Source organism: Aspergillus brunneoviolaceus (genome assembly GCF_003184695.1).
Source record: "Aspergillus brunneoviolaceus CBS 621.78 unplaced genomic scaffold BO95scaffold_8, whole genome shotgun sequence".
Taxonomy (NCBI): Eukaryota; Fungi; Ascomycota; class Eurotiomycetes; order Eurotiales; family Aspergillaceae; genus Aspergillus; species Aspergillus brunneoviolaceus.
The window spans coordinates 555100-573646 of record NW_020290738.1 but is presented as its reverse complement, the minus strand read 5'-3'; the positions used below and the strand labels follow the sequence as shown (position 1 = coordinate 573646).

General features: G+C 50.6%; 7 protein-coding genes across 7 annotated transcripts; 5 read left to right on the top strand and 2 right to left on the bottom strand.

The window, feature by feature from the left end:
- The first annotated feature begins 257 nt into the window (after positions 1-257).
- Positions 258-2196, top strand: BO95DRAFT_511454 (uncharacterized protein). Its single transcript, XM_025591439.1, has 3 exons — positions 258-552; positions 614-896; positions 1001-2196. Exons 1-3 carry the CDS (start codon positions 405-407, stop codon positions 1764-1766), a joined length of 1197 nt encoding a protein of 398 aa, XP_025446212.1. The 5' UTR covers positions 258-404; the 3' UTR covers positions 1767-2196.
- A 1077-nt stretch (positions 2197-3273) lies between these two features.
- BO95DRAFT_354240 (GTPase-activating protein LRG1) lies at positions 3274-7222 on the bottom strand (the record flags this gene model as incomplete). The annotated part of the gene is made up of 6 exons (XM_025582207.1): positions 3274-3726; positions 3782-4068; positions 4121-5221; positions 5287-5937; positions 5999-6701; positions 6761-7222. The coding sequence occupies 6 exons, from the start codon at positions 7220-7222 to the stop codon at positions 3274-3276; spliced, it is 3657 nt and encodes a 1218-aa protein (XP_025446211.1).
- A 218-nt stretch (positions 7223-7440) lies between these two features.
- BO95DRAFT_270645 (uncharacterized protein) lies at positions 7441-8179 on the top strand. The gene has a single exon (XM_025581582.1). The coding sequence runs from the start codon at positions 7653-7655 to the stop codon at positions 8073-8075; it is 423 nt and encodes a 140-aa protein (XP_025446210.1). The 5' UTR covers positions 7441-7652; the 3' UTR covers positions 8076-8179.
- A 1379-nt stretch (positions 8180-9558) lies between these two features.
- Positions 9559-11933, top strand: BO95DRAFT_439289 (ubiquitin-conjugating enzyme E2). Its single transcript, XM_025585703.1, has 8 exons — positions 9559-9934; positions 10000-10033; positions 10138-10232; positions 10297-10318; positions 10369-10465; positions 10521-10532; positions 10587-10755; positions 10814-11933. Exons 1-8 carry the CDS (start codon positions 9902-9904, stop codon positions 11669-11671), a joined length of 1320 nt encoding a protein of 439 aa, XP_025446209.1. The 5' UTR covers positions 9559-9901; the 3' UTR covers positions 11672-11933.
- A 365-nt stretch (positions 11934-12298) lies between these two features.
- Positions 12299-13618, top strand: BO95DRAFT_353979 (C-3 sterol dehydrogenase/C-4 decarboxylase; the record flags this gene model as incomplete). Its single annotated transcript, XM_025582194.1, has 2 exons — positions 12299-12874; positions 12956-13618. The coding sequence occupies 2 exons, from the start codon at positions 12299-12301 to the stop codon at positions 13616-13618; spliced, it is 1239 nt and encodes a 412-aa protein (XP_025446208.1).
- A 384-nt stretch (positions 13619-14002) lies between these two features.
- Positions 14003-14566, bottom strand: BO95DRAFT_450209 (uncharacterized protein; the record flags this gene model as incomplete). Its single annotated transcript, XM_025587997.1, has 2 exons — positions 14003-14188; positions 14303-14566. The coding sequence occupies 2 exons, from the start codon at positions 14564-14566 to the stop codon at positions 14003-14005; spliced, it is 450 nt and encodes a 149-aa protein (XP_025446207.1).
- Positions 14567-15204: 638 nt separating this feature from the next.
- On the top strand, positions 15205-17356 carry BO95DRAFT_406005 (GMC family oxidoreductase; the record flags this gene model as incomplete). The annotated part of the gene is made up of 4 exons (XM_025584025.1): positions 15205-15587; positions 15640-15669; positions 15725-16607; positions 16665-17356. The coding sequence occupies 4 exons, from the start codon at positions 15205-15207 to the stop codon at positions 17193-17195; spliced, it is 1827 nt and encodes a 608-aa protein (XP_025446206.1). The 3' UTR covers positions 17196-17356.
- Positions 17357-18547: the final 1191 nt, after the last annotated feature.

Sequence of the window (18547 nt, the reverse complement as noted above, 5' to 3'; positions counted from 1 at the left end):
ATAGCTTTAGGCGCTATAAATGCCGAAAATAGGAAGATGTTGTGAGTAGATGGAGAGGAAATGATTGGAGGAGTGGATGAAGATGAAGATTGATGGAGGAGAGTGAGAGCTGCGGTGCTGGAGAGAGAGGTAACTTACGGGACGGGGACTGCAGTGCAAGATGTCACACCCTCTCCCGGTCGGAGCTAACCACGAATTAAGTCAGCACTTCAATCAAGGTTGTTTATCCTCTCTCTCTTACACTCTCTCCCGCCTGCCAACTCTTCCGCTTTCCTCCCTCCCTTCAATTCAGACGCACTTCTCGACACAATCATCCTTCTGGCTCCGTTCCAGCCTTTGAAATTTGCATTGAATATCCTGCACGTCTACGGACAAGCGATCGCTAGCAACCTATTTCAAGCCCAATGGCGTCCCTTGCCTCCAAACGCAAGTCCCCCGAGGACGCGTCCCACAACGAGGAAGCCATCACACCCACCAACAGCCCGCCTAAGAAGAAGCTTCGGATTACACGCAACCAGAAACAGGCTCTCATTGATAACCTCCAGCTCGAAAGTACGCTTCCAAGGACAGCACAATCTTCATCCCTCGATTCCGGTACTAACCGCTGTCGCAGTCACCGAACGCGCCCGCAAACTCCGTGCTCAGTATGCTCTCCAAGCCAACGACCTACGCGCCCGGATCGAGCGACGCATCAACCGAATCCCCATCGCACTCCGCAGAGCCAACATGGGCGAACTACTCGAGAAACACATGAGAGCACACCAAGAGAACACATCCCCACGCAAGCTGCTCAGCCCAGCCAAAGCATCCCGGAACTTCGCAACCATTTCCGCTAGCCCCAGGTTGCGCAAAGCGACGACTGCCAGTCCCAGCTCCCGCAGGGTACGCAAACAAAGGTACGGCGTAAGATGATATACCCTCTCCGAGTCTTCCCCGAGGGAAAGGGGGACTTGATATCGTGGTGGTTCCATTCACTGACCCTGTTTCCCCCCAAAACCAGCCACGAGGGCATCTATTCCGATAAAGAGAACGCGCCCGCCCCCGGCGGGGAGTCGCTCGACGTGCTCAAGAACCCCAAACGCCGGGCCAAACCCGGAGCAGCAGCGGGAACCTCGCGGGTGGTGTCGCAGGAGATGAGGGGCGCCAACGACTACCGGATCCTGTCGCCCAAGACCTCGAACTCGCGGACGTACCCCCAATCCCCTCTACGCGTCGCCTCGCCTGAGAAACCCAACCACCACCCCCATCCCACATCGTCCTACCTCTCCCGACCCATGTCCCCCCTCAAGCCCTCCAGCCCGCTCAAGGGCACCTCCGCCAGCATGCCGGGCCTGCGGTCCGTTCGCGGCACCAACGCGCCCTCGACATCCGTCGTCAGACCCTCGTCCCAAGCAGCCACCAGACGCCCGGCAAGCCGCGCCGCAACCACGACAAGCAAGACCCTGCGCTCGCCCTTGCCGCGGCCCGCGACGCGCCAGGTCGACCGCCGGGACAGTGTCTCCTCGTCCGCCTCCTCCGGCACCACCGTGGCGGCCAAGCCAACCCGGACCCTCACGGGCAGCAAGAAGTCCGCCGGTGGTGCCACTGCGTCCGCGACTGCCTCATCCGCTACCCGGAAGAATACGGGCGGCCGCACCCAAGCCTCCGCGGCCGTCGCCGCTAAACGCAACGCCGCATCAGGAACAACGACCAAGCGAGCTACCACCCCGGCCGGCGGTGAAGCCGCCCCCGCAGCCGGCCGGAGGGTTCTGCGCAAGCGAGCCTGATAGGAACCTAACTTCCGGCCTTTGGTTCTTACTTACGACCTAAGTCATTTTGATACCTTCCATTGTTGCTTTGTATATGATTGGAGTTCCGCGTGGTGTTGTGCTTGATACCGGGGGTCGTGCGATTCAGGAGTTAATTTTAGGTATCGAAGGCGTATAGGGGGCTTGGGGTAAATCATTTGGAGTTTTCATGTCAATTACAGCTTCTATCGTTGTTCTGGTTTTGCTCAACGCATCGGATCAATTATCGAGAGACATTACCAGGTGTCATGTTTGTCCTTGTTGAATTATGACTGTGTTTACTTGGATCCAGCATGCATTTGCCTGTTAATTACCCTCAATGTCTCTTTGACAGCATCGATACCGCTCTCAGAGCATGGAACACTAAATTTCATAATCTCACACTGTCAAGCCTATCAAAGTGGCAGCTACTATAATAATGTCTTTCATTCATAGTCGCTAGTAAATTACACCTCTTTTTTTTGAGGGCAGGCGGGGGCTGAATGAGAAAAGAAAAAGGGAAATAAGAGGGGACGAGAGAATAGAAAGACATCACATGGGATGGAGAGAAGAAAAAAAAAGACACAAACAAGTCGGGATATCAGCTGGGGGTTAGGTCGTATGGTTTTGGAGTGGGAGAAAGTGGAACAGAATGGATATAGAAGAGAAGGGATGAAGCAAGTGAAAAAAGGTAGAAGAAGAGAAGAGAAAAGAAAATATCGTATGACTCGGCACAGGTATCTTCGCAGTTGATCTGGAACTGCCTGAGAAAATGAAATAAAGTAAAGAAGAAAGCTGCCCTCTCCTCGCTAGTGCGTCCCACTCAGAATAATCTCACACGACAGTGGAATGGAAGTTAGTAAGGCACAAGATTGCGAAACACCATGGTGTTCAAGAAATCAGAAAGAAAAGAAAAAGAAATCTAGGGAAGGGAAAGAAAGGAAATGCCCCTGGCATTGTATGCTTTGGGTCTCGAGCTGTGAAAACGCAAAGGGCTGCAAGGCAAGGCTTTGAGATAACAACGGGCGAGAAAAGAAAAAGATGGGTAAGATGGAAAAGATGGGACAAGAGTGACCCCAAAGTCCCCCAGAATATGAACCTAACAAGGTCACGACGGACAGACGGACCTCCGTAACTAGCCCATCGAGGTAGAAAGCAAATTAAGGGTGCAGTGAATCGTACTGGGACCCACGGCCAATGCAAATGCGCTTCAAGTTGCCAGAGCACAAAAGACAAGGTAAGAAGAAAAGAACAACCATCCGCCAAGAGAATCTTCGAGCCGACTGTTTTGGCAAATATCGATAATCATCTCAATTCAAAAGGTGAAAGAAACTCCATCCAACCATGTTATATCGAATAAACGCTGAACGGCCCAGTCATACGCCAAGAGCATTCTTTGGAGCTCAAACGAGATATTGGCGATTATTGTATCAGGAAAATATCTTCGAGACTATGCGGAAAAGTGACAGTGTGGTGCCATCGCCGATAACAAAGGCTAGCTGTTATTTTAGCCCGCAACACCCATAGGTCCCGCGCCTGGACGGGGTCGGTAAGGCATCGGGTGGCCTTGCCCATCAGGTTGGACGGTGTTTTGCTGGCTGCTATTACTCGTGCTTCGCTCACGGTAATCTTTAGCCGATGCAGGACCAAGGTCCATACCGGTCTGACCGGTGCTTGTAGAGTGGCCAAGTCCCCCAGGGCTTTGGACGTGGCGAACTGAGCTCTGTGCCTGCCAAGCCGCATCTTGGGAGGCGTCCGTTTCAATGCGTGCAGACGTAGGAATGTTCGCTCCGCGAGTAGAATTGGTAATTGTGACAGTCTCGCCACCATTGAGGGGCTTTTGAGACATACTGCCTCGTGCAATGTCCCCATAGCGCTTGAGGATATCTTTGGTAGTCACCTCGCTATTCTCTTTGAAGAAGGTAGGGTCGTTCAGGACTGATTGCAAGTCTTCCGGAATCTAAAAAAATTGTTAGAAGGCAGCAGTACAACGAAGGAGAAGCTGGACAGCATACCTCGCACATAGTATCATTGTATGTGATCAGAGAGTTGACAGCCTCAATTGCCAGGAAGCTCTCGTCCACGGTACTGGCCTTGGTGTTGGGATAAAGTATGTTCGGTGTTATCACAGTTGCCAAATTATGAATGTCCATCTTGCTACCGGACTCCTCATCGACATGTGAGAAGGATGAAGTCCAGTTCAGGAAGGCGAACAAGACTTCCATGGTATCACGATGAGCTTTGGGAAGCAAGCAGCAGGTGAGATGCAAGAGGCGCTTTTGTTTCTCAGGATCAGAGATCTCTGTGGCGACGTTAACAAGCCGGACATTGCTGCGAAGGGCCATCAAACTTACTTTGAGATACCACAAATAAGCGGTGCAGCTTGAATGTCATGAGTGGATCTGGCATCTCACGAAGGAACTTCTTGAGGAGGGCCGCAATCTGGACAGGGTTCTCCTTGGTGAGATCTACCTGTTCATACCTGTTATCGATCATCTCGGTGAGTTCCTTCAGGCGCCTAATGTTGCCATTCTTTCGGAAAACACCCTCGACAGACATGTCCATTTGGCGCATCGCAGAGACAGCATCATCAACGAGGGCAGGAATGCGAAGCGCTCCTGGGCCAACACCGTGACTAGACTCTGTACCTTCTTTCTCAACAAGGAAGTCGAGGCTGACGCCGAAGACACCCTTCTTCTTCCCACCTTTCTTCGCTTCCTTGTTGAAAGCTCGACCAAAGATATTCCAGATCGTGGGTTTGCGCGACTCAATCAACGAGAGAAGTTCTTCCAAAGTAAAATTCCCATCTAACAATGGCTCCATGGACAAGACCGCAACATGTCGGACAATGAAGTACTCCAGAGCAGAAAGTTCCGAAAAGTACTTCTTAGTCCGCCCTGACTGCTCGATCAGATGCTGCTCTAAACCTGCACCCGAAACGCCACGCTGATGACCGTAGTTGTACTTTGGAAGAGGCTCGGTGGTGCCAACAAGCTTGGTGCCGGCATGCTTATAAGCATTGGGCCGTTGTTCCTTGGCTTGTTCGGCCGCAACGATTCTAGGAATATCATCCAAAGTCAATGCGTCCTGATTGCCAAATGTCAGCTCAGTGACCGTCTCTCCGTTGGCATCTTTTTCCTCTACAATCTGAAATCCATGGCCCCGTGGATCCGAGGCCTCGCCACCTGATGATCCCGGCCGCACGCTGCGACCCTCTGGTCCATCAATTATTCGAGAAGCTCGAGCCTTTCTGTAAGTTGTTGACAGGGTGCGCTCGTTCCGGATAGATCGCAAGCGTCGCATTTCGCCCACAGTCTGTTCGAGTGACGAGCCCTCGGGACTGTCTTTGACGGCGTTTGCATATGACTTAGCCCTTGTGCCTGACCTGCGCATTTCACCCCCAGGTGGGATTCGACCACTATCGCTACCGCTTTGTGGGCCTGCATTGGGATCGTCTATCGAACGGTAAGTGTCTCTGTATCTCTGTGAGGTGTCGAAGTGACTGGCCGTCATAACCTACCAGAGAATGTTCCTCCAGCTCGTAAAACGGCGAGGAGTCGCGCAAGAGCAACTCTCAAAAGAAAGATAAACTGCTGAAGTTTGGTCACATGGATGAAACCTCCCTGTGTTTCCTGGTTAAGACCATTCTTGGTAACACAGTCGTTGCAGTATGCCCGCTTTTCCTTCCGATTGTACAGCGAATCCTGGATGGTGCTCGTTAGATCCTTCTGACAAGATACACACGAGAAGTGTGGCGGCTTGATATGCCACCTGCTATCGCCAAGCATGACGCATTCATCGTCAATGGGTTCCTTGCACGACGCACAACAATCAGATAGCTGGTCTGCGAGAACATCGACCCCGACCATTAAATCTGCAGTCGTCTCTTCTTCGTCGAGAGGCCGGAGTGCTTCCAAGTCTCCCAAGTGGTCTAGGAAGTGGTGAAGACCTTCAGGTGTTTGCTTTTCTCTTTCAAGTTTGAGGGCTCCTTGGAGACCAATACGAATGAGAAGTTTGAGGTAATGAGCGAGTCCAGTGACCAGTGAAAGGAGTTCTTGAGTAACGCCCAGTTTACGCACGCCAGCTTCCTGAGTCTTGGAGAGTAATGCAAAGAAGGCAACAATCTTCTTACACAGAAGTTTTGCTTCACGCCCATAAGCCAGGTCTAGGTCTGGTGATCAGCGATCGTCTTTTTGTTAACAGGGCGAGACGAGTGTATCGCAGCCGCTTACCTTTCATGCCTTGTGTCTTGATGTTTGTCGCAAGCTGGTCAATGGCAGAGAAGAGGACATCTACATGCCCAATGAACTTTTTTGCAACAAAAACACCATCAACATAGGTGCCATTGCTGACATGGAGAAGCATATCCGAAATGCACGCAGCAGATGACTCCTCAAAACTGGACAATATGCTCCAAATTCTGTAGACCTTTTCCTCCATCACGTCTTCCTCGTCGCGTACTCTGTTGCGTTCCTCGTCAGTGGCGTCTAGGTCCATCTCAGGCGGCTCCAGGACTTGGCCGGTCGGAGCCAGTCGGACATTCCAGAATTTGTGGATCATGTAACACTCAGGGTGCCAGTGCTGATTCTGACCGTTGCGAAAGATCTCGACGAATTGTTTCAGGATTGCCGTGTGACAACCATGACAGCGTTGAGCGAATTGAGTAGAATAGTGAAAATGACAGTAGACTTTACCCTCGTGCTCATAGTATGAATCTTGCGCGCCAAAAACGGTGGGACAGACAGAGCAGGTGAAGTGCTCGATGTGATACTTGCGTTCCAATGCTGTAATATATGAACCACGTAACGCACCACCGCATTCATGACAGAGAAGATCGAGACGTCGAAAATAGTCTGTCTCACAAAGAGGGTATTGCCCGTTTCCATCTTCAGCATCTACAGGAAAGAACTTGGACGCCACTATTTGACCACAGTCCTAAACCCAACGGTGTCAACAGATAGACGACAGCCATTGTTTAGACATGGTGCACTCACCTCGCACTTGAAACATTCTAGATGATATGTTGCAAGCAGAGCTCGTACGAATTGGCCCGTGAGCGGTTCACCGCATTTTTTGCAAATCCGCGACGAGCTGCCAGGAGACTTCGTGGGTGGTCGGCCATTGGGGCGGGATCTTTCTCGTGGTGCAGATCTGTCCCAGTAACCATTACGATCTCTTGGTGTTGACGGATCTCTCGAGCCAGGGTGGCCAGACTCCAAGCGCCGGCTCATTCGACCGTCTGGGTTCTGTGCTCCATCGACCGGGCTATTGGTGGACCCGTTCCATCCTCCTGTCCTTGTGCGAGGCGAGTCGAAAGCAATGTTACTGTCTGCAGGGGAGGTTGGGGTTTGCGACTGAAAACTACCACCGCCATATCCACTGGTGTTGAGTTTGGGGCGGACAGCCCCGTTGCCCGGCACGAGGCTGTCCGGCAAAGGAACGTCGCCGGGAGGCATGTTCATCGAGAACTATGCCTTTGAGGTGTGGCTTGATTGGGCAAACCAGGATCTGCAGTCGAATGTTGTGGACTATCCCGAGGTAGACGGCACGGCCGCTATGGTTGGAGTAGGAGAAGCTGGGTCCCAGGAGAGGGGGAAGGGACAACGAGATAATAGACGTATTATGTGACTGCTGCAGAGGCACTAATCGTCGAGATTGCTTATCAGGTAAATACTGTTGACCTTGACTGTATGCAACGTTAGTCTCTGAGGTAATCGTCCCAAGTTTGGTGCGCGGGGTTCGTAAAGGGAGTTAGCGACCTTTTCCGTAGCAACACTCCTCACGCCATGTAGATGAGACTTGCGGGGAAACTAGAAAACAAGGGAAAACAGGGCGCAAGATTAGAGCTGGTCAAGAAGAGAAAAGCGCTCGGAAAAACAGGAGATTATGCGAAATTATCGAGGGAAAGAGGATTCAAGATGCGCAACCAGCTGTCGTCGAGGGAAGCGGAATGGGGAAAGGGTTGGAGCTCAGAGTGAGACCAACAAGCGGCGGAGTGCGCTGTCTGGAATCACAACCATTCCTAATCCCTTTCAACAAGGCGTATTTGTAGAGGACCACCAGAGCCCAGGAAGAGACGAGAGGGATTTGGATAGCAAAAGAAAAAGAAAGGAAGTCGAGTCCCGGTCTCTGGGACCTAAGTGGAAGGGAATAGGAGCGAGGAGAGGGGATCGCGTGTTTGGAGGAGGGTGGGTGTTGTTACTGCTGGGCACTTTGTCGCTCTCCTCCCCTCTCTTTCTTCTTCCCCCCCTATGCCCTCCTCCCATATTATTGCTGGGCACTCTCTGCCCACTAGAAAAGGTCACGTGAGGTGAGTCACCGCCTCATTCACCGCCTGCGATGGACGGGTGGGAATCCCCTATCCCGCGTTGTGTATCCATTACTCTACCCGGCAACTGAACCCGAAAAATAACAACAACAGTCTGAAGGGTTGAAAGAGGCTGAGGCTGAGGCAGATGCAGATGCAGAAGATTACCAGCGAGGATTGGAGAGGATTTAACGTCAACATAATCCATGGATGGATGAATTTAAAGAATCATTTAAGCTTAGTTGTCACCAGACAAACGGCACAACCCCATCAGATGGTTTAGTCTTGTTGGCTAAAAAAAGCCCCTGGTCAGCCAAAAATAGCCAGCGCAACAATTGTTCAGGCAGAAACAGACCCTGTAAATTCTGGCCAAAGTGGAGACTAGATATATACGGAGTACTCAATATAGATTAAGTGGTCCCCTTGGATCCTATCTTTGGATTTCGCTCGGAGTAAACGATGATTGCCCTGACAATTAACCCCTATGTGATATGCTTTTCACCCCGGCCGATCGAAGACTTGTCTAGGAACCTTGCAAATCATAAGTTACTCACGAGCTTCGCCTTGTGGAACCCCCCGATTTAGAATCTGGTTCAATTCCCGTCTAGCTTCCCGACCGCCCGCAAGTATCTTATCGCTTCATTCCGATTGCGCTATGCGCTCCATGTCTTCGACCCCCTTCGCCGTATCTTACTTCGCGGCCCACAGGCACAACGTCTCTTCTATTAGCAGCTATCTCTCCTCCAGGCCTATAGGGCTCAGATCTCAGAGTCGCGATTCGGCCTTTGCTTGGCAGAAAGCAAGAACGGCTATATCGCAGGTGGTAGGCAGAAAGCACGAGTTGGCAGTTTCTTAGCCTAGAACATCTTGACAGAAGACAAAACATCCCGTAAGCTCATGTACTTCTGATACTATACCTCAGAAAGTGCTTGCGGAAGACACCATGCTGCCACAACGAGGCGAGACCTATTGGTTAAGAAATCTGCCTATACAATAAAGCCGGGGCGGTCGCGGGAAGTCATGACAGTGTTCACATTAGAAAAATATTTAGATATGCTACAGGTGACATTGTCTCACAGATCCATATAGAACACAGCACCTCACAGCCCATATCACTCCTGATTTCTTCCTTCAATATCATACATATAAGCTATCTATTGCCTCTGCTCTCGTCTAATATGACAAGGGAGGTGAAGACATAAGGTAGCACATAGTCGCTTGTGGGCGGTGAGGTAAATATACTTGGGAACAGTCCTAGGGCCAATGTGTTTGCGCTCTACGGCTGGGCTTCATTAGTTGAGATGAACAAATGCGAATCTCGTGTAATGAGCATGATTCTGGCAACTGTTGCAGCTTCTTCATCATAAGGTACTGTAGTCAAATTACTTATTCCAATATAAAGGAGTGGTTGGTTCAGACACTGCCTTTGTTCGTCGGGGCAGGCACCCGTCGCCGACGGTGCCTACAACTCGCCCACTCACCCACCACCCATCCGGCAGAACAAGCTGCACTCTCATCTATCCACTAACTATAACAAACTGTTATTCACCAACTATGCAAATGCCTTTTGGGACCTTCCACTTCAACCTCTTGCCCACTTCGGAAAATCATTTTCCTAGACCGGATAGAAATATTCTCTACACTTGATTTCAGTTTCTTTCAGACAGTTTCTAAAATCCCCTCATCCTGATCTCATCGACCTTTCCCCGCGCGCGCTCGAACTTGAATCAAAATCTATCTCACGCTCCTTCCGATAGCTTCAGAAAAACTTTCTAGTCGACCAACAAGCTCATCGACTACTTTATACGTGCTTTGCCTCCCCGTCAGGATGTCGAATCAGGCGATCCTACGACTTACAAGGGTATACTTGTTCCTTTGTTTGTCATGAGCTCACTTGACTGATGAAATGTCTTTGAGAGATTATAGGAGATCAAACAGGTCCAGCAAGGGGCAGACCTATGTGAGTATTTCATCTCTCCATGAGCGCATATACGCCTCAGTGGACCTGAGCACTGGAAGACGTTCAAACTTGCTGACGAGTAGGGCTTTGTGGTCTTCATATAGCTCTGGCTGTACACTACGATGATTCAGATATCCGAAATGTACATGCTCTCATTGTCGGGCCTCCTGATACGCCATATCAGTTTGGATTCTTCGAGGTCAGGCTTCGTTACCTGCCTTCTTTCTTTTTATTCCAGTGCTAATCGGGTCTCAACTGTCTAGTTCTCAATCAAGTTTGGGAGGGGTCAGCAAGCCTGCCCAACTAAGACTATTTTCACTCCTGACAATTCGCAGACTACCCTACCCACCCGCCAAACGTTCGAGCCTTAACGACAAACTGTGGCCGGTGCCGGTTCAACCCCAATATCTATGCTACGGGCAAGGTTTGCTTGTATGTTTCCCCTAGCGACTGCATGAGGGTTCTAATAACTGATAAGTTGACTCAGATCGATCCTTGGGTAAGAAGCCTGACAATCCATCGGCGTTAGACCTGGCTGATAACGTCCTCGCAGAACATGGCGCGGATCACGCGAAGAGCAATGGTCGTCTGCACAGGGCCTCGAGTCGATCCTGATATCGATACAAAGCTTGATGTCCTCCAATCCCTACGAGAATGAACCTGGGTTTGAGGTTGCAAGGTCGGAACATGATAAACGAAACTCGAAACATTACGTTGCAAAGGTGAATTCTGTCTTCTCCACACTTTGCTGGTAGCTGCCAAGCTCTAATTTACATAAAGATCCGCCACGAGACACTTCGGCTTGCGGTGATCGAGCCACTGGAGGCGTCTCTGAGTATCACCCCTTCAAGCGATGCGAGTACTTCACTCAGTGATAACGAGGAACGGGAACTGTTGGAGGAAGACAAGCCCTCTTCCGTTCCTTTCGTCGATTTTCGCAAGAGACGTTTCTTGTGGTATTTTAGCGCCTACATGCAGTCAATAGATGCTGCCATGCTGGAAAATCCACGTAAACAGAAATTCACAAGGATGCCCTTCGAACAGGCCAACAATTCGATGGACGGCCACTTCGATTATGCTGAGCTGAAGCAGCGGCTGGTGGTAATAAAGACTGCACTTAATGAGGAAAGCTCCAACTGGTCTGCCGAAGGCCTGATGGCCAAAGAGCAGGAGTGGGGCATTGCAGTAAACCTACAGCGCCAATTCGAACAGATTATGGAGAGCATGAAAAGCCAGAATAACTTCACAATCGACCTGAATTTGGTTGACGACAATCCGTTCGTGTGGAAGCTCATCTACTTTGGCAAGCCCATGACGCATCTGGATGGCGGTATATTTGAGATCGATATACGCCTCAGTCCCAAGTTTCCAGAGGTGCAGCCGCGAGTTTCCATGAGAACTTCCTTCTTCCATGTTCGTGTAAGCCCAGATGGTGTCTTGTGCTATTTCCCTCAGCGGTCGGAGGAAATGCGATACCATATCGACGGTATCGTGGCAGCTCTGGAGGAAGAAAACCCGCCTTATGATCCACGAACAACAGTGAACCCTGAAGCCTCTCGATTATTCTGGGGAACGCCCGAGGATCGAAGAAGATACAACCGCGAGTTGAGACGCTCACTTGAGAGAGCATTGGAGTAAGCTTGCGGTAATGCTTGAATGTTCCTAGCTTCGTCGACGCTGCGAGGCCGTGACAGACCCAGATTGCTGGTTAGGTTCTACTCTATTCCGACGAAAAAGGCTGTCACGGCTTCGACATATTTTTCTAGAATGACATTCAGTGACATCAACTCTCCCTTGTACTTTGAGATTTGCGCGCTTCTGAGAATGATTCTACAGGGATATGAATGGACGGGCGATTGCATTGCCATGTTGGAGAGATGGGTGTTTACTGTGAGTGGCGTATGATTTTGAAAAGTGGCGGCTGGGAAAAGAATGCTTTTGCAATGTCCTTTCTTTGAAGAGTTTACGTTCCATTACTTGCATTAGTAGCCTTATCTATAGTTACATGCCAGAATGAACACTAGAAGAATGCAAAGATAGGTAGTCTCGTTATCATGTTAGCCTCAGTCATGGGCGATTCATGTGTGGCATTTCTAGCGGGGAGGCCCGAGCTTTGATCCGGAGATTCTGGAGGCGGACCTCCAATCCGTCTTCCGTCTGGTCCACGCCGCCCAACCAACTAACTCGATCGCTCCGTCTCCTTCGCCCTCTTTTCCTCTCCCCCCACACCATTTACCGTACGGCTGTTTTCGGCATTCCTCCATCATGTCTACTAAGCGGTCTACTCTCGAATTGGGCAATGTTCTGGTGGTTGGAGGCTGCGGCTTCCTGGGATGGCATATCGTGGACCAATTACTCAATTTCCCCTCGGAAACCGATCCCAGTGTCGCACTTCCCAAGCCGCAAGATGATACTAGATTCGACTACCCCAAGCTGGGTGATCGATACCCTCGATGCATAGCAAAAGTCTCCGTTGTTGACCTCCGGACAACGAACAATCGTCTTCCTGGAGCCGAGTACTACGATGGAGACATCACCTCTGTCGAGTCCATGCTGTCCGTTTTCCGCGCCGTCAAGCCGGACGTCGTCATTCACACCGCTACCGCGAACGTGTTGGAAGGGAACAAGCCGTTACTGCGCAAGGTCAATGTCGATGGGACCAAGACATTGCTGGAGGTTGCGGGTGGTGAGCGTGGCGACTGGGGCGGAAAGTGCAAGGCGTTTGTTTACACGAGTTCGAGTTCCGTGGTCCATGATACGCAGAGTGACCTGATCAATGTCACGGAAGAATGGCCACTTATCAGGGGACCATTGCAGCTGGAGTACTATTCAGAAACCAAGGTGCGTTCGAAAGCCCCTGGGCATTGCCCCTCCAAACCGTTTCATAAATAAATTGCTAATCAGATCATGTGTTGCGGGTAGGCCGACGCCGAAGAAATCGCCTTGAAGTATAACCGCGCCTCGCCCTCTGGAATGGTCACCTGTGCTGTTCGCCCCGCTGGCATCTACGGTGAGAAGGACACGACATTCACATTCAAGATTCTGGAACACGCTGCCAAGGCTTCGCCAACCGTCCTCCGAATGCAGTTGGGAGACAACAACAACCTGTTCGACTTCACATACGTGGGCAATGTCGCCTACTCGCACACCCTCGCTGCGTACCGCTTGCTTGCGACTCATGTGCGCTACGAGGCTGGACAGGGTGGACCCCTGGATCATGAGCGGGTGGATGGAGAAGCGTTCAATATCACCAACGACTCGCCGGTCTATTTCTGGGATATGACCCATGCTGCCTGGGCTCTCACTGGCAAGGTGGTAGAGCCCCATCAGGTGTGGGAGCTCCCAGAGAGTGCTCTCGGCCCCATCGGCGGGATTGCCGAGACGGTCCTCGGGCTCTTTGGTAAGACTCCCCGACTGACCAGACGTATGGTGCGCTATTCGTGCATGACACGTTACTATTCGTGTGACAAGGCCAAGTACCGCCTGGGATACAGAGCCATTGTTCCGGTTGACGAGGGTCTTGCTCGCGCCGTCGGATATGTTGTCGAGAGGGAGCGACTTGAGGGGCAGAAGAAGGCGCTGTGATCGGGTCATCGAGTCTATGTAATATACGTTCTGATTTTCTCCTACAAATCGCTTGATCTTAGTTGGACCCCCTGTCCGTAATTATTAATGCATGAAAACAGGCTGGTCTTTATCTCAATCTCAGCAATAGTCGAAATCTACTGAGAGAACGGATGCTTTTTACTGATAAACCTTTCTGCCGAGCATATGTCTATCTTATCTACAGGCTTTCTTGAATCACCGCACATGCCGCCTCACGACCTTGTCTACTGCTATCCAACATGTCCCAACCGAAGCCGCACACGAAAAGCCATTCGTACAGACAGGAAGGACCCACGGGGATCTCGAGCGCGTGGATAGATGGACTTAACACGCAGTTGGGAAACACCACTTCTCCGCGGGCAACTAGGCCAATTTCCTCAAGAAGACCTTGAGCAACTTGTCCTGCTTCGCCAGGGTCCTGTGGAAGAACTTCCCCGCGTCCCTGGTATATTTCGCAAGCTGCGCGACGCTGGCGAAGGTCTTCGGTTTCGTGTCCAATTGTCGACATTCGATAAGGTCCACCAGATTGACATGCACTGTCGACAATGCCTATGGAGGTTGAACAACAGTTGTCAGCCTCTCTTGTACTCAAAGCGAAAAAGCTTTCTACCTCTCTTCCTCTCCTTATTCTAGTCTTGCAACGGACAGGAAGAACGTCCATACCTTTTTGCACTTTGTGATGGAAGGAAATGGTCCAGGCAGGTCAAACAGCGCACACAACTTGCGCCATTCCTCTAGGGACGCCAGGCAGCTGCCGATGATTCGGTCGTATTCGATGTTGACGAAGGCGTTCCATCGCTTGCGCCAGGTCTTGGAGCCCGGCTTCCAGCCCCTCTGTACAGCCAGGCGCTTGAATTCCTCAGTGATCGGGGCGTGGGGGTTAGGCTTGAAGTCGGGGAACTCGAGCCAGAATTTGGAGGTTGTCATTGTGAGGTTGGTTGTCGGGTTGGTGTTGGTGTTGAGTCTGGGGGTTTGAGATAGGTATTCTAGGATAAGAATAGAGAGCCAAGCGGAGCGCGATGATGAGTAAGGTTGTGGAGCTGATAGTGCTATTGATGATGAGGATAGATGTCAAAAGATGGCGGTATCAATGATGTTCTTGATGATGATCGAAGGGTAAGATCTCTAAAAGTCTCTACTGAAGCTGTCGGGGTCGTTTGACAGCCATCGGTGCAAACAAACCATTCACCACGTTTGTCTCCATCTGTTGTACAGTGAGCTTGATGTACGCAGACATTCACCAAGCTCGCAGCGACGAATCGCAGACCATTGCAGAAGGCCTGATCGACAGAAAAACTAACCGCACTCTTTCTCTATCTTCGATTGTGTCACCGTTTATCCCTAATACCCCGACTTTATACCCCACTTACCTTACTACTCTTGTATGCTTTTCTCTTCTGGCAGAGAAGAAGCTTTCCTGGAGTGGAACGAGTGCCCCCTCACTGGGTCGCTCTTGCCTGTGCTTATGGTAATTGATCATGTATAAGCCCGAGGTGCTCGCTGCTTCTGTCGTTGCTGCTACCCTTCATCATTCTTGAGATCGCACAACCTCAAAACGTCGCATCATGCTGTCACTGTCCCGTCTCGTCCTCTACCTCTTGATCGCAGCCACAGGAGCTCACGGATTTGCTGCTCATTTGCACCGTGCAGAGGAAGGCGATCCCGATATCGATGCTGTCTTCGACTATATCGTCGCCGGCGGCGGTACTGCAGGAGTAACAGTGGCAGCGCGCTTGGCCGAGCATGGCTTTAGCGTGGCGCTTGTCGAAGCTGGAGACTTCTACGAAACAGCTCATCCTTTAGCGAAGATCCCTGGCATGGCTGTCGTTGGTATTGGAGCGAATGTGAACACGGCGACCCCTATTGACTGGCGATTTGTTGCGAAAAGTGTTCCCGGTGCCAATAATCGTGATATACATTATGCCAGAGGGAAATGCGTTGGTGGATCGTACGTTTCTGAATGTTGACCCTCTCAGAGCTATGCTGATTTCTTGACTCAGATCCGCACTCAATCTGATGATATACAACCGGTCTGCTGCGTGACCCTAGTCCTTTGCCACTATACTAATTATGGGTGCAACTCAGACCCGACACTGGCACAATGGATCGCTGGGCTGAGCTCGTTCAGGACGACAGTTATACCTTTGATCGTGTCCTTCCGTTCTTCCAGCGTACGACCGCCTTCACGCCTCCCGATAACGCGGAGCGTCCTCTCAACGCGTCGGCGGGCTATAACCCAGCTGCATTCGCTGAGGGCGGGCCGCTACAGGTATCATACCCCGTGGACAGTGTCGCATTCTCCAGCTGGATGGAGCGCGCAATGCATGACATAGGTTTTGGAGAGACCCAGGACTTCAACAGCGGCACGCTACTGGGCGCTCAGTACTGCAGTTTGACCATTCACCCATCAGAGAGGACCAGGTGTAGCTCTGAGACCGCCTTTGGGCAAATTGATGACAGTATTTCCAAGACCAAATTATATGCAAAGACAATGGCTAAGAAGGTCCTCTTTAACTCCAATAAGGAAGCAATAGGAGTGGTGGTTCACACCGGCAACACGACATCGACTTATACTCTGCGAGCCACACGCGAGATTATAGTTTCTGCAGGTGCTTTCCACAGCCCACAGCTTCTGATGGTCTCGGGCATCGGGCCCACAGATATCTTGGGCGACCATGACATACAGCAAATTGTCGATCTTCCAGGTGTTGGACAGAACATGTGGGATCATGTTATGTTCGGGCCTACTTATCGAGTTGCTATGCAGACTCTAACTAGCGTACCCACTAACCCTGCCTTTTTCGCCCAACAGGTCCTTGAATACATCAACGAGAGACGAGGTGTGTTGACTAATCCAGGCGGCGATTATCTGGCATTTGAAAAGATCCCAGAGCACCTGCGCAGAGGTTTTTCGGACGAGACGAGCCAGCACCTATCGTGGTTTGCTCCCACTTGGCCAGAGGCAGAGGTACGTCTTCCGACTCAGGGGGCCTCCTAACTTGTACTCACTGGCATTCATGCGCAGTACATCTCGGCGGCCCTTTACACAGGTGACTTTGCGGACCCTTTCTTCAGCCAGCCTACCGACGGGGCACAATATGCGACCATTCTAGGCACGCTCATCGCACCCACATCTCGTGGCAACATCACAATATCCTCCAGCGACACAGATGATCTTCCTATAATCAATCCGAATTGGATTGCGACAGAGTCCGATGCACAAGTTTGTGTTGCCATATATCGACGAGTTCGTGAGGCTTTTCAGGCAATTGCTCCGATTGTCGAGGGCGACGAGTATTTCCCCGGGAGTCAGTTTCAAACCGACGAGCAACTCCTTGAAGTCATTCGAAACACCGTCATGACCATCTATCATGCTGCCTGTACATGTAAGATGGGAACCAGCAATGATCCAATGGCTGTTGTGGACAGCCGGGCGAGAGTATTTGGTGTGAGTCGGTTGAGGGTTGTGGACGCAAGTGCGTTCCCGCTCTTACCTCCAGGACACCCTCAATCGGTTGTTTGTATGTCGCTTTCCATGAGACAAGAATGTCCCTGACAAGTATGCAATCATGCTGACTTGATTTGCTCTAGATATGCTGGCGGAGAAGATAGCAGCTGATATCATAGGCGGTTCTAACGAGTGACATTTCCGGGTTGTTGACTAATAAACGTCATATCTTAGTGCGCTAATCAGCTCATTCCTCATTGTTTTCTTGCTTTTTCGGTGATTCGAGATATATAGTATGGTGGTTTAACGGCAGGGAAGGGCAGAGTGGAGATGGAATTTTACTTCAACAAAAGTACGTCCTGAGTACCGGCTTCTTGCACCATTATTATGCATAATAGCGATCACTCACCAACCAGTCAATTAGCCAACATATATTCAACTAAATAACCAATTATAATATTGCCATGGATGAGTGTGGAGGCTTTGTGTACAGTAACTACTGTCTCTCAGGATCGGGTCGCACCCACGAGCTTTGCACGACGCATCTGACATGTGATAGCCCAATGTGTGGGCTGAGAAGCTCAAAGTCAATTTTTCCTCAGCCCACGTCAAGTTCTCTGGCTATTGAATCTAGACATTGCAGGAACAGGTAGTCTTGACTGTGTGTAAATTGACCCCAAAGTGAACCGAAGGTTTCTTGTCTTTTCTTTCCCTGGGTGTTCAAAAAGAAAACCTGACCAACCCGGGGAACGAGATCAGAAATTCATCCTATCACCGCGAGAAAGAATGAACCATCTTGTCCTTTTTTCTTTTGCTTCACATACTCCTCGGGGGGCTCAGAGGATCAACAACTTGTGAGATCAGCTTTCAAAAGTATGAGAGGGGGGGCGTTGGTCAAGATGGCGTGCACGGCACGCATCAACACGGGGGTCTATCGAGTGCCTAGGCCTACGTTTTGATAGACGAGGTTCATGTATCTTTGACTCGGCTAGTTGCACTGTACTACAATACTTGCAAGAAGGGGGAGAGGGGGGCTGTGATGGTATCATTTGTGCGACCGTTTGTAACTTGCATCTGCTTTTCCCCCTCTCTTGCTTGTGGTGGGAAGCAATCTGAATGGTATGATTTTCATAGAGATAGGGATTGAGTTAAGGAGACCAGGGGTGTTGGAGATTCATATCGAGATAGTGATGATGTTTTCTCCTCTGGTATAGTGGAGTTCAACTGATCAACTAGTCTTTGCTTGGGGGCTGAGGGCTGAGCTAGTTAGATAGGTGGAATGATAGAGTAGGCGGAGGTGTTAATTTCATATTATCAACAGGATGATTCTCCTGCGTTGTATGTATGGCATGCGATTGATGGCACCCACCTGTACATACTATCTCTAGTGCTATCAGTATGGTACTTGAGAATCGGGTTGAATTGGCACTTGTGTGCAGTACTGTACTAAATAACTAACA

Coding starts and splice junctions, on each gene's coding strand:
- BO95DRAFT_511454 (XM_025591439.1), top strand. CDS start 405: ATGGCGTCCCTTGCCTCCAAACGCAAGTCCCCCGAGGACGCGTCCCAC. Junction 553..613: donor TGATAACCTCCAGCTCGAAA/GTACGCTTCCAA, acceptor CCGCTGTCGCAG/TCACCGAACGCGCCCGCAAA. Junction 897..1,000: donor CGCAGGGTACGCAAACAAAG/GTACGGCGTAAG, acceptor CCCCAAAACCAG/CCACGAGGGCATCTATTCCG.
- BO95DRAFT_270645 (XM_025581582.1), top strand. CDS start 7,653: ATGCGAAATTATCGAGGGAAAGAGGATTCAAGATGCGCAACCAGCTGT.
- BO95DRAFT_439289 (XM_025585703.1), top strand. CDS start 9,902: ATGTCGAATCAGGCGATCCTACGACTTACAAGG. Junction 10,034..10,137: donor CCAGCAAGGGGCAGACCTAT/GTGAGTATTTCA, acceptor GTCTTCATATAG/CTCTGGCTGTACACTACGAT. Junction 10,319..10,368: donor CTCAATCAAGTTTGGGAGGG/GTCAGCAAGCCT, acceptor GACAATTCGCAG/ACTACCCTACCCACCCGCCA.